The sequence below is a fragment of the Thunnus thynnus genome, chromosome 12, assembly GCF_963924715.1.
Source record: "Thunnus thynnus chromosome 12, fThuThy2.1, whole genome shotgun sequence".
Classification (NCBI taxonomy): Eukaryota; Metazoa; Chordata; class Actinopteri; order Scombriformes; family Scombridae; genus Thunnus; species Thunnus thynnus.
This window is the reverse complement of record NC_089528.1, coordinates 17,393,061-17,412,490: the sequence shown is the minus strand read 5'-3', so window position 1 is coordinate 17,412,490 and position 19,430 is coordinate 17,393,061. Positions and strand designations below refer to the sequence as shown.

Genomic DNA, 19,430 nt, shown 5'->3' with positions numbered 1-19,430 from the left:
TGTAGATATTTGTGTTGCCGTTGCACGCATACAGAGAATGTCATGTTGACACTACCACCACTGCAGATCAGTGACAGGCCTGAGCAGTTGGTAGAAGTGTCTGCCTGCGCTCATCTTCCCTGACCCATGCAGTCGACATTCTGACAAGGTCACCGTCAGGAGAAATTGAGTCCAGCTGCATGCAGACGAATCCCAAAGTGGAGCCAAAAGTGAAGCGGAATTGATTCTCCCATTGGTCATCCGCCTTGCCTCTGTCGATGACCTGCTTCTCACTCGTGCAAGGCCCCCTTTCTCCTACCACAGTGCAGAAAGTGGGATGTGACACTAGAGCAGGAAGTGATGACTTGGCATTTCTCCCTGTGTTTGGATTGCAAAGGCATAACTTCACATGACTGGGCGCAGCTACTGTGACACCCGATGCCTAAAAAGCAGAGTGCCAAAACTGACGAAACGCAGTAGTGTCTCTCTATTAGAGTGTACACACTCTAAGCCCATACTATGCTGTTGATTTTTACTATCACACGTGGACAAGATGTATATTGTACATGTAGATGTTTTCACTGTGTGCCATATAGGTTTTTTTAAACTCTAGAATCAGTAGCACAGGAATACTGAACATCTCCCATCGCTCATTGTTCTCAGGACATCACAGAAAGAAGGCTTTGATGGAGGCGGCGAAGGTTGAGGTGGTGGTGAAGGATCCAAAGTGGTTAATATGGAGACCCATTCTAATTGAGTCAAAGCTCTCCTCAGGGTCCTACGTAATTGGACTGAGCCTTAGAAATGAGAATGTATCATTACTCAGAGACAGACCCAGTCTCTCTGCAACCTCCCCTACTCTGCTCCCATGCAGATGGGTAGCAGCTGTACATGCTGCCCGAAATAGTGGCCTGTGAACCTCTTCAAAGCAAAGAAATAACCTCTCCATGGATCCCCTATGACAGTTCAGGTTCTTGTCTATTAGTCAGACACACTTGGCATTTAGCCGTTGATGATAATTTTAGTGTCTAAAACTAAATTTAGGTTTCCTCTTTTTGTAATACTCAGTTGTGAAATGCTGTTTGGACTGAAAAACTACAACATCATCATATGTTAAAGCAGTTCAAATCTAGAATTTACTCAGTATTTGAGCTGCAACGATTAGTCGATCGACAGAAAATCAATCAGCAACTATTTTGATAATTGAATAATCGCCATTTTGAAAGAAAAACGATAAACATTTGCTGGTTGCTGCTTCTCAAATGTAATGATTTGACGCTTTTCTGTGTCATATGTATTTGAATATCTTTTTGGACTGTTGGTTGGACAAAACAAGACATTTGATGATGTCAGCTTGAGCTCTAAGAAATTATAAATTATAACATTTTTCACTGTTTTCTGACATTTCATAGACAAACTGATTAACGGGTTAATTGAGAAATTATGAAATTAATTAGTTGCAGCCCTACCCATGTGCGGTTATACAGTATGTCAGTGGCAGTTAGTGCTATTTCTGTATTATTTTTCTAAGAATATAGGTTAGAGTATTGTATGGAAGTGATAAGAAAGATATGTTGTAAAAGTACATTGGTGGGTACACCCAGACCCAGTATCACTGTTCTGGAGGTTGCACACCCATAGATCTGAAAGATGATACTGAAGATGAACACCCATGCAGGCCTCTCTGCACTGTGTCCCTTCTTACTGTTTATCCAGCTGGTTGGCTCCTTCCACAGACCCCGGATCAGTGTGGGACACTTTGAAACAGTCTCAGCTGTCGAAAGGCGATGACCCCACTGCAGATACCCAGTCAGCACATAATGACAGCCACTCACAGCGTCAGCTGGGAGGAAAAGACGCTGGTGTGACCAAGAGATAAAACTCTGTTGAGGCTCTATGCGTGTTTGTGACAAGAGTGTGTGTGTGTGCTGCAGGCTCGTTTCTGATAAGTGCTGTTTTGTAACTGGGAGGGGTGAACACTGTGGGGTGCCTGACCCTTGGACATGGTTTTAAGGTTGCTTTTTTAGGATTGTGTGATGGAATTTAGGTTGTAGGAGTGAAAACACATCAGGACACTTTGGTGACAGAGAAGTGTACAGTAGTCATGGTTTCACTGTCAACAAAAGGAGGCAATAAATAATAGATTGACAGGTAAAGGTTTGTTATTTCCCCATCTGTCACTGTTGGTTGCAGGAAAATATAACTGCCATCATCCAGCTTGTCAAAAATGTTCGTGTTTATCATTTGATGTACAGTATAGTATAGTCCAGAGGCCACATTTGCATGACAGTTTTTTTGAAACATGGTCACGACTAGATATCTAAACATGTTCTCAGGCTCCAATGTCAGATATGAGTATTGCTTCTTCCTTGAATTCTCTGTTCTATAAAACCGCAATTGAAAGTAAATACATGTAGCATAGATTTATTTTTTTTGCTCTCACTCACCCTCCTTTTACATCAGTTTTACCCTCACCTACACCCACCACATTATAGGATTTCAACACATGGGTGAGGCAGTGGTGCTAAAACTTGCACTTGGAAGCAGAAAGAGCCTGATAACCACGGCGATGGTCTGTTGCTAGGCAGTAACTATGCAGCAGTCTCTCCATGTGTTTTCTGTCTTTTCCTCACAACTGCTTTTAAGCATCTCTATCCCCCTTTCACTTTAGCCTGGTATCATTTCCATACTTTTCTTTCTTTGCATATCTCTTCATCTCTTTTTCTATGCTCTGTTTCCACATTTCATAATTGGTATATTCATTTTCTTCATTCCTCTCTCCTCCCGTGCTTTCCTCTATCTCTCTCTCTTCCTCCTTGCCTGCACCCTCCCTTCGTAACCCCCCACCCACTACTCTGTAGTTCAACGAGTGCAGAAATGTGCAGCTGTAGTTGAGAGTGTCTTCATCTGCGCTAATGAGACTTGGTGGTGTAGGTTGATCATTGCAGTCCAGTCATTTGAGAGAGGTCAGCAGACACCCCAGGGATTTTAACTGATTGGCCTCTGGCCTTTCATCATTTTGCATTTCTGTCAGCTAATAGATTTATGCTTCTAACCCAACTTTACACACTGACTTTTATTCATTACTCCCAAATGAGCAGGACAATAGTAAGGGAGCAACTGACAGAAATAATAGGTGCATAGTAGACAAGCTGCATTGATTGGACTCATGCTTAGATTGAGCCACACTGTGCTGGGATGTCTCTGCTCTGCTAAAGCTGAAAGTCTGTCCATATTTTTCCACTAATGCCAAAAGCAGTGTCCATTAATGATTGTGTATGAGCTCGGTCAGTTGGCTAGGAGAGAGACCTGGTTAATAATACATGCGAAGTGGCAAATGCTTTTAAATAAAGCACATTAATGATACTCTGGCAATTAAAACCAAGCATTCGGATATACATTTCAACAGCACTTAACACTTGTGAGACATTTGCTGCTTTGTCTCCAGCATGTGACATGGGAATGCTGATGCGTTGGTATTTTACAACATTGGTCATCTGTCTGTGGTCACCCGGAGATGTCTCTTCTGCATAGTCACCAAACTATCATCCAGCTGTGCAGTGCCTGTTCCCAAGTTATTGCACACTCAGAGTTTCACTTCAGTGCATATGCCAGTTTGTCACAGTCCTGGAGGAGGGCAGCTCCAGATTTTTAAATACCCTTGGTTGTGCAGTGATTGCGCAACAGGAACTTGTTTGCCTACCGTGTGTCTTTTTCTCTGCTGACATCGATACTGAAACCATGAATGAGTGGCATGCCTGGATCATGTGATGGCTGGGTGGCTCTTAGTAATCCTGGAGCGTTCCATTCTGAACAGGTCACTGTAGTAGAGGTTATGAGAGGTTAGAGCCCCTCTGAGAAAAATGTAAGAACAAACTGCATTTTGTATTTCATCACAAGGTAGAGTTGATGCATGAAACAAATATGATTTCTCTTGACATGGCAGCTTTTCTGTTCCTATATATATATATTTTTTTTTTAATAGTGATGAGGTTTGGTTTATAATTGGTCAGAATTAATGTCAGTGTTGATCAGGTTCTCTGGCTATCCACCTGCTGTGGCCAATGCTTCTGTCAGCACAAAAAGCTGAGAAGCATAAGTTGCTAAATTCATCTTCTTTACATGTCAGGATCAGCTACTCTAATAGGATTATTAAATAATAAAATCAATAGATGTCCTAGTCACAAGTTCAGGCAGCATTTTATAAATTGTGAATTTCTCCCTACAAGCAGGTGCAGGAGCTTTCCATTTGCTCCTGTACCTCTCTACGATCAGTGCTTGTGCTGTGTATGGGGTCCATTTGTCAAAACTTGCAACTGTGAAGGAGAAAAAAAAAAAAACAGGCTGATACATGCGAAGCAGGCACACACTGCATTGTTTTGCACTCTAGGAATCCCCACTACTGCTGGGGTGGAAAGTTTCAGACACCGAAACTTCATCAGAAAATGAGGAGCGGCAAAGTTGACTGTAATTTTCCATCTAAACATACATGAGAGGAGGCATAAATGAATATATATATTTTTTATGTAGACCCCGTGATTTTTGAATGAGAAAATAAGGGAATATTTAATCCCTAATGATGATTTACGGATGACAAATGAGCTTTCCCAACCTGCCTAGTGCCAGTTTGAATCCATTTGAATACAGGATGTGGGCTTTGCATAGACATCTCTACATTTAATAGGAGTTGGAAAACTCCACTGAATCATTTTGACAATTCATACTGCTTTTTGATACTTGATTACAGAATCAAATAGAAAAGTCATCTGGCTCTGTGTCACCTGGCTCAGCTGTTCAGAGCATTTTAGCATCTTTAAGCTCACTGTTTTGGATTTAAGGGCCATTTAAGGGATAAGACAGACCCAGTGGAGAGTGATAGTAAATGAAAAATCTCTCCCTCAAAAAGCAATATTCATCTTTCACTTCCACAGCATAAATGTCTTGGAACTTACGTCTATGTTTGTTTGTCTCTACAGTGGAGTCTGGTGTGTGACTCAGCGTGGAAAGTCCACATCGCAAAGTTCTCTCTCTTGGTTGGATCCATCTTCGGATACCTGGTGTTTGGAATCCTTGCAGACTGGTAAGATTTTTCGTATTGACAGTTGTGTAGGATCAAAAACTCTGTTTTTAAGCTGAAATTGTCCTTAGTCGAAAAATATGTTTTTACTTCATTCCTGTAGGTTTGGCCGCCACCCAGTGCTGATCATATCGGTACTGTTCATGCTGGTGTTCGGTTTGACTGTGGCCTTCTCTGTCAACGTCCCCATGTTCAGCACCCTGCGCTTCTTTGAAGGCTTTTGCCTGGCAGGAATCACCCTGTCTCTCTATGTCCTCAGTAAGTCTTTAACTCTCTATTAACAGTCCTGTGCTAATTGACCCTTTGCTAAACCCTGCCTTGTTGACCTGCTGTATCTTCACCTGTCAAGCTTTGTGTTTGGGCATGGCGCATATGCAGTTTACAGTGATAACGCTGGTAGATTTACCACTCAAAATACTTTGTAGTTTTTTAAACAATTGGTCTTCGATTTGGCACAGAATGAAACAAAAACAGGCCTCTCATTTCTAGTCAATGACAGTCTATTTTGACAGCTGAAATGACAACTGTCGCTAGCAGATTTAATCAGCTGTAGCTAGCTAGCTAAAAAATGCTAACTCTGTGAGCTGGTTGAAAACTCTGACTTTTTAACGTTTCTGGCCAACTCATTTTAAGCAAGACTATTGCTAGTTATGGTTGTCAAGCTATGACTGAACAGTTACTGTTTGATGTGGTACTCTAGAGAACGGTCAGTTGACATTTGCGTTGACTTTGTGAGGTGAATATTTTCCCCTAATATCATAATATCCAGAATGTCTTTGGGTTTGCTGACAAACTTGGCCTGCAGAGACATTTTTCTGTAGGCCCTTTGAAAGCTTGTTGTTTAATTGTTTCAGTTTTATGGAAGTTTATAAAGGCCCATTGTCACAACAGCAATGCAGCAATATATGTAGAAAATCCAGCCCTATTCCATGGAACGCTACTTAGCTGCTTGTAGGCCAAACTGGTTTGTTTGGGATTTGGCTCTATGTCTAGAAAGTAAGGCTGCTTTTGTTGCACTTAAGGTTCAGTTGTAGGGAGTGTACTTTGTTAGGGCTGAGTATACATTTAACGCTTTCACTGCAAACAAAAAATCTCAGACATCAAAATCTCATATGTTAAGGAAAGATAATCTGGATTATAATCAAAATCTGTCAGAATTGAATCGTATACATTTGAAATTATACACATTTCACTAAAAGACTTAATAACTATTTGAATTAATGTGATTTGAGTTTTTATCGTGTGGTTTCGAATGCCAAAGTGAATACTGTAACATATCAGCACTGTGATAATTTTTGCAATATTCATTTTGTCCACACTGCCCACCCTTAATCCTCCGTATTTTCCCCACTGTTGCTGTTCTCATTAACAACAAGACACACCTAATCAAAAGGCTATTTCACTTTAATTCATGTCCCTAGCTGAGGGTAGCATTCAGCTTAAAGAAGAGTAATTGTGTTGCAGTGACCTTCTAACATTTATTAAACTGAGTGTCATTGTCGGGATAAATTCTCATTATTGAGCAACTGCCTGCCTCTTTACCCTTGGAGTGAACTCTTTAATTTTCATTTAAGTGTACAACCATGTGTCTTTCCCTGAGATTTTAATCCTTCTTACTGCTAATAAATAATCTGATAATGACTGAAGGGGGTGGGGGCGATATTTGGGTGACTCTTGTTTTACCCATCTCTGCAGGGAGAGCTTGTGCAGTCTGTAATGAATCCTCTTTGATTGGACTTTGTCTTTTAACAGTAAAAGGTTTAAATAATCAGTGCAGTGGGAACATTACACTAATTGCAAAGATTGGGAAGGAAGGGACGTTTGTATCCTGACAATTTGGCTGTGCAGTTGATGCGCATTCTGGTCTCTGTGATGGATCCTTAAAAGCCTCTTTGGCCGCAGTAAATGACCAATGCAGAGGGAGGTTGCAGAAGTGGAAGGGAGGGAGCAAGGGCGAGATGATGAAGGAAGGGGCCCTCAGTGTCCTTGTCATTCTAATTTACTCCACACTATATTCTGTACCTTGAAAAGCTCCGCCGCGCTCCCAAAATAGAAGGACCGTTTAGTCCGCTCCCAGGACAAAGGAGGGAGGGTGGGACAGAGCAAGGCAAAAGGGTGGAGTTAAACTGTACAGCATCTTATCAAATTTAAATGAACTTGACATCAGCGTTCATTGTTTTCACATTAGCTTACAGTTTATGGTTCAATAGCTCAGCGGCACTCTTCAGAAGGTGGGGGTCTGCATGATAATTGTCTAAGGGTCAATATTTTTCAACATATCTTACTTTCCTCCTCTACAAACTTATTTATCATATGTATTTTTTTCCCCCAATTTCTGGCTCTTGTTTGACAAGTAGAATAGTATTCTTGCTGCAAATATCCTCTGAGACTCTAAAGGTCAAATTAAGGAATAACAAAAAGAGAAAAATCAAAATGTTTGAATTAGTAAATTGTAGGCCTCACATTACAGGTTACAAAAGACAAGCACAAGGGAGGACTGCAGTATTGTATGATTCAGGTGGTTCTTAATATATCTATCTGTGTTTCTATGTATTTTCTCGACATTTGTGTCTACAGAGTCCAATTATTGTGAGTCAGAGTGAAGAATGATGCTTTTTTTTTCTTACATCTCCTTTTCCTTATTTTCTTCTTATAATTCATTCTGTGGTTTTACCTTCTTTTGTTATTCCACTACCTCTCTCAGTCCCTACTTTTCACCTTCTGTGCCTCCCACTCCTGCTTTCTCATTGTCTACCCTGGTTTTACATTCTCTGCATTTACAATTCCACAATACTGTCTGCGATCTGCAATGCAGTGATTGCAGAGTAAATGAAGTGGTCACGAAACAACCTGCTGTGATTTTATAGGCATTCTTTTCTTTATTTCATAAGGTGACTGGCCTTTATGAAAGGTAACCTTACCCTCTGCAATCATATTCAAGTACCTAAGCAATGTCTGAGAGTGGTAGAAGTTGGCAAGAATATCTCTGGTATTAGGGTTAAAGTTTCTGCAGTCTTGTGGAAAAGTAACTACAGTTAGCATGGGTGTACATTTGGGTATGGATGGTAGGGACATGTACCTACCAATATCAAGGTGTTGCTGGATTGTCCCTACCAATATTCTTACCGATCTCAAACAATCTAGCTGCTTTAACTCCATGTAATCTTAACAGTAAGATCTCTGCAGAGATGCCAAGTTTGTGTGTTTTCTGCAAAAAAGAGTGCTGTTATGATAAAGAGTGAAAGAGCAGGATTTGGGGGATACCAAATCTCATGGTCTGGCAACCTTCAACTTGAAGCTGTACACACTGTTGACTAGTGGCAGCCTGGCAGCAGCAGCAGTAGTGGAGTCAGTGAGGTGAAGAATCTGAAGCGGTTAGTATTTATAGTTTAAACATTCCAAACGTCTCAGAATCGAAAACGACTTCACCGGACAAAACTAAGATCATTTGATATTATATTTAGTTTCAGGGGTTAGGTGTTGTTAGCTAATTTGTGATTGTTGCTCAGACATGCTCTTTAATTAAACAGACAAGACATGAGCATTATTTATGAGCTAAATTAGCCACAGCTTGTCCAACTGACTTTTTTTTTGTGACTGTGAGGCATCATTTCATCATAAAAATCCTGTCAACATTAGCCTGAGCAGCACAGAGACATACAGTGAGGTGAACTTTGGCCTCTCAGGTGATCTCTGATGTCACAGACACACAGACAGATAAACTTCGGCCTCTCAGGTGGTCTCTGACGTCATAGTGAAAGATCTAGCGGTAAGTTCAGGAGTTGAATGAAAAATAATACAAATAGAAATGTTTGAGATGATTTAAAGATAGGTTTGAGCATCGCTGTGGCTCTGTCATGAAAGTCTTAAATTGTGTCGCCCAAATCCACAAATTTAAAGGACAGAATCTCGGGTGAGGTTTGAAAACCTTACAGCAGTGAGTTACAGAGCAGCACATTACCTACAGGTTTCTATACATTTATTGAGACAGTCTATGATATGTTATTTTAAAATATTAATTTTGGTCTCAGATTTATAGTTAAGTAGTCTATCAATAAAATAATATGTAAAAAAAACAGAAAAAAAATCATGATACAAATCTGCTTTCAGCAAAATGCATATTCAGTAAACATTTTACAGAGTCAGGCTCTTTGTGTCTGCATGTGTGCGTGCATGTGCCTATGAAAGGGAAAATAGTGATAGAGAGCAAGCACACATACACAGTTATTTTGGCTGTCTGACAAAATATATCCCTACCAAAGTTAAAACCAAAGCTATGCCCTTGACAGGTAGTACCTGGGACCAGGACTGTGGAGTGTGGTTAGATAACCCATGTGGATCCATTTGCATCGACAGCAAACAGGCTCTTCACGGTTTCTTGCTTCAGGCTGAAATGGGTAATTATAATTCAGGCTTGCAGTTCCTCATTTAACAAGCATAAAAATAAGCAGTCGGCTACAGACATGTCATCCAATCAGTCAATTATATTTCCTTATTGCTGTTGTTGAGGGATTTCCCATTTCAGTTGGGTACATATTCATAAAATAATAATCAAACTAATTCCCCCTCATAAGCTGCTCCATTGTTTTTACTAAACAATCATGTCCTTATGAAAAAAAAAGCCTGCTGCAGTACTATATAGTAAACTCAACTCGTGAAGGGCTTAGCTGGACAGATGTTTGTTTGAGCCATGCTTATTTGTATAGGTTTTGTGTTCCTATACTGCCGCCCTTATTTCTGATCATGCGTGGCCTCTGTCACATGATATTTACCCTGCAGCCACTCTGTATTGACAAAACTCCACTAGAGCTGGTCTGAGAGTAGGAACACAGTCGTTCAATAACACATTACTGGAGAGAATCAATCCTTCCACTTCAAGGCATTCTGTTTCGGGTGTTTATTGCATTCGCATGAAAACTAAAGTTGGCCATATGCTAAGAATTTAGCTAAAGGCTAATATTTGTTATAGTCTTGACGGTGTGTGAGTCATATGACATTTCTGCATGTAACATTAGAAAACCACATGACCCTCTTTAGTGGCTTGCTTTGTTTGACTCTGCTTACAAAGGAAAATCGGAGCCAAATCCCAGCTTGGAGTGTTTGCACTGGAGACATAACACTAATCCCCCCTTTCTCATCAATCCTTGTGCAATTACTGCGAGTCTTACATCCTGCATTTTAAATGCTGGGCACCATTTCATTCTATGATTTTAAATAGAAAGAAGCAATACGATGATGACAATTTCTGTCATCTGTTTGCGTTTCAGGACAATTTTGTAAATCCTTTTGAATAAGGTGGTATAGGAATTAAAGGGCAGCAACCTCCCTGACGCCCCTGTACATTAACCCATTGTACCCTGGAGACAAGAAGCAGCTAATCCATCGAGTCGTGAGGAAATGCTTGAGCCTTTTTTCAAGAGCGCAGAGCAATTTGCACACAGCTACTATCCATTCCGCCAGAATATCCTGTCGTACTCAGGCCCACCACGGGGCCCAACATGGCTGATGTGATGTGACACTTAATACGGCTCCTGAAGCTAACTGCCACACAGAGAGACAGAAATAAAGAGAAAAGAGAGAATGGAAAAGAGAACGGGGACCAGCAACTAGTATGAGGAGAAAAAAAAAAAAACTTAACATAACGACTGAGAAGAATGTGGGCACTGGATGGAGAAAGCAAGATTTTTTTACCTCTGATTCTTGAAGAGCTCTAGACTTGAGAGGCAGTGTGATATAGTCGCACCACCACTGCAAATGAAGTGTTTCTGCAGGTTAACATTAAGCCCTCTCTCGCATAAACCAAACTAATGCATCTCTTTATTACATTGATCTACAGCATGTTGGCTCCAAAGTCAAACAGCAAATAGCAAAGCCGATAGCTATAGAAAGTCATCTGATGCAGCGCCGCTATTTATACCACAGTGCTCCATCAGTGTGTGCTAGCCTTTGTAGCATCAAAGCAGCAGGCAGGCTAGGCAGTGTTCATAGTGCCTATAGCTGAGCTTCATGGTTCTGCTCAGTAATGCATTTTTACAGTAAACACACTGCCCCCTCCACCCCCTCCCCCACCCACCCCCACCACCCCCCCCACTCCCACCACTACCAACCCTCACCTCCCACCCCTCACATACAAACACACACACACACACACATACACTGCACATCAACTAGCTGAGTCATGCTAGCTCGCTGCACTGGGATTGTTTGTGTGAGAATTTTGTGATCAGCTTGAGATGAGGTGATTGTGTTCTGGGGCAGTGGGCCAGAGCTCGCTTTTTGTTTACACGTATTATATCATGTTTTATCATCAGTTATTTGGGGCTTAAGTCAGTTGCTTTTCTAGGAGAGAGGAGAGAGAGATGGGTTTTTTTTTCTTTTCCTTCCCTTGAAGTATTTATTTACACCAAATATAAGTGTAGCAGTTTACAGTGCACATAAAGACAGAGCACATAAAGCAAACCCCCTTTGTGAAAGAGTTGTGTCTCTCTCTATAAAAATGTTTCATGTGAAAGATGATCCTGACTGAAGGGAGAGTAATTTCCAGTTTAAGTGTGTGTGTGATCACATGTGTATGTATGAATGGGCTAAATGTTTTTCATATCATACCTTTAATTTCCTACAGGCAACCATTAAGTGTTGTTTAAAGGCAGGATATTTACTTTGAGGAGTCCCTATAATTGCCTTACAGTAAAGAGGAAATGTCTCCAAACTCATCTTAAGAAGAGAACATGCTCACTTTCCATGTCTGAATCAGAGGTTGCATGCCTATGCATGTCCTGGGTGTGTGTGTGAGAGGTGACTTGTTGTCAGAAATACAGAGGAGACAGACAGGAAGAAGGCCACAGTCTTTTTCCTGTCTGTCTTTTTTGATTCTGTCACAGTCTTGGGTAATGTATCACAAAGAGCGAATTACTTTTCTGTCAGTCACCTTTAACATAAATGCTCATTATGGCTCTGTGTCATAATCCAGGAGGACAATGTTATTTTCAATGTTGTGAGACACACTCGCCTGCTTTTTTCAATTTTTTTTTTTTTTTTTTTTTACCACATATACTTTTTTTAAAAAAAGGGATGGGGTATTCTTTCTAGGTTTGATTCTCTCTTGATTAACACATGATATATTTCTAAGATACTACTTAAAGTCCCCCTTCACTCATTCTTAGCTGGATGTTTGAGCTTCACTGTGCAGAATGATGTATGTGCAGAGTTTGAGACTGGAAGACTGAATTTGCATTAATCTATTGAAGGAGAAAAGTTTCTCTGTGCTATCTAAGTTTAATGCAGGTACCTCTGAGTATAATTTGTGATATCACAACTAGTCTGGAGGCCAATCGTGGCCCAGTGTGCAACTCTGAGGATGGACTTTTCATCTTGTGTCCAGCAGTTAAAGTTTTGAAATGGGCATATTCATTCATTTTAACAAGTTAATTGAACTTTTTTTGTAAAAAAAAAAAAAAGAACAAAAAAAAAACAAACAAAAAAATTATTAGTCAAAGCGTCAAGAAGGATTTTTATGTCTTAAAACATGTCGGGGGGGGGGGGGGGGGGGGGGATCTTTAAATTAGCCACTGGATATTTCCTTGTATCTTATGTTTTGGTCCTCCAGTAAAAACAAATTTCTTTCAGATCTTTCATATTGTTATGGATGGACAAGGTTGACATGAAATGGTGTTGCCATTATGGTAGTTACAGCTATAGGAAACTTGAATATCATGGTCAGATTTATCAGCACATGTACTGTGAAAAGTATATAAAGTCACATTTCCAGACAATATAGTGGCTACATAAATAATGACTGTGACCTCAACAGGTCAAAAAAACAAAAAGAAACACACTTTGTTAAGTGACAGTAGCCAATTCTGGCGTTGAGTAGCCGTTTAGTTAATCTAATATAATAGTTCATTTGGAAAACTTCACCTGTCGCTATGTGCCGCAAAATGCCAGTAATGGAAACACACCCTGCGCTGAGATGACCTTGTTTTCTGTTTTGTTTTTTCTGCTGTGGTTTTGTTTTGAGTCCAGGCTGAAGTGCAAGTGCATACTTTATTTCTGTTGTCCCAAGATACTTAAATTTTATGTAGGTGATCACTTCTTATGGACTTGTGTCATGTGGGGAAGAGAAGATGCAACACAGAGAGGGACAGACAGAGAGAGAAGGCCATGGTTGTTAGACTTACTGTAGGGTAGCAAGTGTAATTTCTGTCAGTTATTATTGTTATCATTGTTGTTGACACACCCCAGACAGTCAGACTGTATTGATTGTGTGGGTAGAGTTTGCTGTCACTCCTTTTGTACATGTGCTGGACTAGAATGGGAAAAGATCAAGTACACACATGCATACATTTCACTAGAAACACAGGGAAGAGAGGTTGATGATATGATGCCATTAAAGGTGACATATTACCCCTTTTCCGTAAGTTAACACAGTTCCTTGGCATCTTTTTTTTTAACTTTAATATTTATTGAGTTTTTGTTTGTGTATAACCAACTGAGTGAAAGGTTGCGGGAGACTCAGCAGCCACACAATTCTCTGTTCTCTATTTCTGTGTTTAGTGTCTGCAGGTTAGGCTAACCCATTGCTGCTAACCCCCTTCACTTTTCCAGCAGTTTGGGAAACAACAGACGTGACTTTTCTTGGTCTTGAGAAGCTGCAGCATTTATTAACTGAAACACTGTAGTCTGTATTGTACATTTACTGCCAGATTGACACTTTACTGCTAACCTTTGCCTCTGCTCCGCTCCCATCCACTGTCACTTTTCTGCTGCTCGCTCTCTTACTCAACCACTCACTCACCTGCTATGCCACATTTTACACACTTCCGTATTCCTTAAAAGGAGCTAGACTACCAAGGGTTTCCTAGGCAACGACACAGAGGTTAACTCACGTTTCGGAACAATGCTGCACAGAGGCTCCCAAATGCTATTGATTTGATATTTGGCATTATTTTTGGCATTAAAAAATATTTTCTTGGCCTGGCGGGGGTTCTTGTTGGCCTGGCGGCTTGCCAGGCCTGTACTATTATAGGGGAAACACTGTCTTTATTTTAGTTCCCTGGGGTCTTAATAAAATGTCTCTGACATGCTTTGGGTACAAGGATCAAGCACTACAGCAGCCTTTTCAGCCTGTCTAAACAGCCCTGTTCAGAACGGCCGGTTTGAGTGCCTTCTCCTTTAAATAATAATGAGCTGCTGCTCACCTCACCCCCCTCTTACATGGGGTGTGCCGAAATGAGTACGGATACACACCACCATGGCAACTATTGAATGTGAACTCTGGGAGAAACATGGCTACCAAAGAAAACATAGTGGTGCAACAATATGTGTTTGAGTCAGACCCTGAGCAAGAAGAGACTCCCGAACAAGTTCAAGCATCAAGTATACAACAGGGTTGTCTACTTTCACATGTTGCGTGTTAGTTGGCACATCAGAGACCCAAATGTAATTGCACAAGCACTGAAAAAGTGAGTTTTTCAAAATATGTGACCTATTCTCTGTTGTACTTTTATAATGCATGCAGTCAATCATAATGGTTAGTTTTTAAGATTGCACTGAAGTGTGTTGAAATTATAATTTGACTGACCTTAGTGTTAGTGTGTTAGTTATTACGTCAGCTCAGTCAAGGTTTCGAGGATTTATCGCAACAATAATATGCATTTCAGTTTTGTGGTTTGGCTCCACTCATGCTCTGGAACAATTCCGAGCAAACTTGACCCAGACTGTTCCTGAGCTTTCAACCCCTCGGGCACAGCCTGTGGTTGACGCATATTGAGAGAAACATTTAAAATTCACATAAATAGAAATAAAGGTGGTCAGTGGTGTAGTTGCAAGGATAAATGTAGATTGAATGAGCACCATATACTTGTATGGATTGTCTTGTGCTTAGAGACAGGTCGTGGTCATGAGTGGACGATATATAGGACAGAAATGCCCAAAATACATTGAGACTTTTTTTTTTAGTACATGGGCATGTGTGTTCCCTGGCTGTCTGTGTTTCCTTCCTTTTTTAATCCTGGAGTAAATGGATGATCTGTGATGTATGCTCCCTGCTGCAGTGCTATAGTGTTTTATCAGGTTTGTGAGGCCAGGCCAGTCTTGTCCTCTGTTCACTGTTCTGTGTTGTCTGTAATGAAGTGCTTTCTCTCAGCAGTGCCCTCCTCTTACCACAGGCATTAATCTCTCTGCACACAAATGAGACGCAAGAGGAACCACAGAAGGACAGAGGTTCTGTGTGTATTTATCTGTGTATATGGCTTCCTTTTGTGTCAATTGAATGTCAGATTCCTGTTAGTTGATACAGTCTGACAGACAGCATCTTTGGTTTGCTTACCTCCCTTCTTTACCTGTCTTGATCTTACTGTTTGTGTGTATGTCCTTAATGGATATTCCTCAATCTAGCCTGATCTGAGGAGTGCATGCCAGACATTGTCCAGATCTGGACTCTGAAAAGAGAAGCTTTTAACTTCCCGCCATATGGCGATGCCTCCCTGAGGATAGCAGCCAGGTCCGCCTCACACCACTGCAGAGATATTGTACTGCCAATAGAAGGACCTTTTAAAAATTGTCTGAAAAGGATGATGAAATATACAGAGGCAGGGTGGGATGCAGACTGTTGACTGTACAGGGCACAAATGTTTTTCAGCCCAAGGAAGGTATTTTCCATGATACACAGGTTGACCTGTTCTCATCCTTCCCCACAATCTGCTCTAGCTGTCTCCTGATAAATGGGTTAAGGTGCAGGTGCAGGTTTATTTCCCTCTGTGAAGGGTTAAAGTTCCCTTTTGTGCCGAGTTTGCATTTTTTGTTGCTCAGCAGACTTCCTCCCTTAACACAGCTTAGACTAAGGCTCCATGCCACATCTGTTTTTTATTTTTTTATGTCTTTACTGTAAATCTGCTTCCCTCTGGCTGACCTATTGGTTGTGTTGTAATTGACCCACAGCTGGAATCATGGTTAACCCTTATTTCTTCAGAAAGACAGTGCATGACATAACCTCAAGCTATCTCACGCCACCAATTCCTGAGTGAAGTCCAGTGATTGGCCAAATCAGCATGGACAACCTTTGCACTTTCTTTTGATAAGTGGAAAAAGAAATAAAAGCTGTTTCAATTATTCTTTGTTCTGGCTAATGAATCTATTGTGTTTGGACAGTCTGGCTCTCAGTGTTGTATTTGTGTCATAGTACAAGCTATTCATCAGTCAGTATTCCCATTTGGTGTCTCCTGGAGAGCTGATGGCTTAGTTTTGTGCTGATCTTTCTGTGTGTGGGAGGAAGGGGTGGGGGTTAGAACATACAAATACACTCACATGCAAACATTACCAAAAGAAAATATTCTCCTGGTATTCTTTTACTTACGATTTGATTGCTGAGAATATCAGCACACAGATCAAAGGAAAGTGCCTGTGGCTAGTTGGGCTGGTTGGCATTCTTTGCAGTTCCAGATAAGGGACTAATCAATGAGTATGACCTTATTCATAGTCAATAGCCCCTTTTCAGTGCTTAGAGGAAGGGAGGGTACCTCAGGATATTTGTGTGCTGACACAGTCACCCTATAGCCTATATAATCAAAGAAGAGTGAAAAATACTATGGAATATCCCTTCGGAGAGTTCTTTATTTGCCACAGTCATTTCAAATAACCACTTGCACTTTGTTCTTGCATATATGTACCCAGAATCTCAATGATCTACCATCAGCAGGATCTGCTCACTGCAACAACTTCAAAACAAATGCCACGAGAAAAGAAGACCACTCTATTTTTGCCTGTAATTGACCTGACAAAGTTCTTCACTTTGTCAGCAGAAGAAGTCTAATCATACTCCATCAGGGCATTGGCTATCTGCCATGTAGCCTCTTGGATGATTATGTTCTATTAACATGTGAAGGACACCTTAAGAGTGGTGTGTCCTATTCTCAGAGACTTTCCTGATTGACTCTGGGTTTAACAGGGCTGTGCACTCGCCCCCACACAGTTTGGTATCTTCTCCTCCTTGCTGCTTTTTATATGGCCTCCACTGAGGATGCAATTTGCCTTCACACAAAAACCTCTTCGATCTGTTGTAACTTAAGCCCAAGGCCAAGGTTCACTGGGTCCTAGTCAGGAAATGCTGTTTGCTGACAATGCTGCACTGGCCTTTTACTCAGAGGAAGCACTCCAAAAACTAATGAGCAGCTTTATACTTGCTAAAATTGAGTTTAGTCTCACAAAGAATTTACATCTGTGACCACGGCTTAGAAGGTTTGCAGTTCACTCATCTTGGCTCTCCTACAAATTAAAGAAAAAACAGAGTAAATGAGTGGGAAAACAATAAATGCAGATGCTTCCATACAGGGGACAAGCAGTCACTGAATGGTCTAAGAATCACCACCACCTTAACCCAACTGTACACCTATAGGAGATTGTGGATTGTGGAGAGTCAGTACTCCCTACTGCCATCATTGAAACACAAAATGAGGGGATATCTTTTGGAAGATTTGTGTATTAACTTCTAGTAAAGTTCCTTGTAGAATCTACAATATGCCAAAGAACATAGCTGTTCTGGTAGCTTGTGGTGGCCTAACACCTTACAAAGACCTTTTATTTTGGGCTCTCCTTTATTTAGTCACCTGTCTATACTTCGTTACAATCATAAAAAAAGGTCACAAAGAGGTCCTTACCCAGCTCACATCTAATACGTATGCTTGCATTCCTCAGTGACACCTGCTTGGGCTCGGTCATGTCACCCAAATAGAAGATGACTAAGTCTCAAAGACCTGGCAGGCTTGGTGCCAGCTGGCCACTGGCACCACATCTTCCAGTAGACCAACTGCTCACTACAAAAACATTCATTTAGCCTGTCATGTTAGCCAATTTCTGTTTGCAGGGGGGGGTTACTGTATATTGTTTGGTTTTGCCTCAGCCAATCAGTAGCCAGTGAAGCATTTGTCCTGCGGGCGCCTTTTTCAATTGACGCTGGAGCTATGGTAGTGATTGCAAGGAACAGTTAACTTTTTCACAACAGCTGAAGAAATATGCCCATTTAAAAGTTGCAACAACCTGCACAGCTGTATCCCATCCATGCTTGCTGCCATTTTTGTAGCCATTTTTGTGTCACTATTTTTAAAGGATATGGCTGGTGATTTTCTAGATTTTCCTTATTCTCAACAAATCTCACGTGTAAAGCCAAACCAACAATGAATGTACAGTATGTGGCTAGGTAGCTAGCAAGCTAATTAGGAAGATGACGTCCCCATTCTTAATCCTGCCAAAGCTCTGATTGGTGGGATTAGAGCCATTAATTAGCACAACAGCAGCCAGACGTGTTTGAATCCCTCAATAAATTGATAAATGGATTGGGGTGGTGATTCAGAGGTCTAGAGCCAGACTAGTATTTACCGTGAGGCATGGAAATTCACAGCAGTGCAGGTAAAAGATGTGTGAGGAGATGAAGGATGGCAACTGCAGTACAGCTGTACTCTGCTTTTATCCGTGACTCCTGCAAGAAGGCCTGTAGCTCCAGCCTGTGCAGCCACAGCTGATGCAACTAAAAATAAATCATAATTATGCCATAAAAATTAATCACAACAAACATCTGTGCCAATAGTCCCACAGGGCAAAAATCCAATACCTTTCAGTGTTCAGAGAATTACCATAGACTCGCTGTATAAGATAAACTTGACTGACTCAGTGGCCGGGATCAGGCAGTGAAATCATGGCATAGGGCCATAAGGACCTCATATGACCAGCAAAAGGTCATGACCTTAGCATGTGGGTTCAGGGAGTGGCTGCACTGTGCCTATAGCGGTCAACCAATCTGTTTCAGTTGTAAAACAATGGGCCTCCTTGACTGAGCTGTGTACTGGATAGAAGGCTAGTGAGCTGCCGTGACGTGTACCAGAGGCTGTGATTCATTTTCTTGTTTTGCCAAAGTCAGCAAAACCAGCTAAAGCTTCTTTGCGGATTATTGTCATTATTAATTGGCTATTGTTGATGACGTCATTGTCGCATGGTGTTCAGTCTGTGGCCAAATGTGTTTAAAAGTCTATTTTTGTTTTTATTAATGTGTATATCCCACTTGCTTTGTCACCCCAGAGACCATGTGTTAGCATCTTTTGTGAGTTTTTTGTGTGATATCAGATTAGTTAGTGGTAGATTTATGTCAGTGGGGCACAGACTGCAGCAGGGCATTGTGGGAATGCTGATCTAGTGGGTTGTGGAGGATTAGGATCAACAAGAGTAAGGAGCTCAGGCCTAATTTCCTTTTCATAACCTCTGGTCCTCATTCTGCATTGTGATCTACAGAATATTTGGCATATTTTATATATATTCACAAGGTTATATTAATAATATTGTTTGTACTATTATACATCTGTATCTTTGCATGTATGAGCACTTTTCC

The 19,430-nt window shown here is 41.0% G+C and overlaps 1 protein-coding gene across 1 annotated transcript in view; it reads left to right on the top strand.

The window, feature by feature from the left end:
• LOC137194249 (solute carrier family 22 member 23-like) overlaps positions 1 to 19,430 on the top strand; it is a 38,490-nt gene that overhangs the window by 2,756 nt on the left and 16,304 nt on the right. Inside the window, exons 2-3 of the mRNA XM_067605968.1 lie at positions 4,956 to 5,059; positions 5,160 to 5,314. Coding sequence (XP_067462069.1) covers positions 4,956 to 5,059; positions 5,160 to 5,314 — 259 coding nt within the window. The remainder of the gene's footprint in view (positions 1 to 4,955; positions 5,060 to 5,159; positions 5,315 to 19,430) is intronic.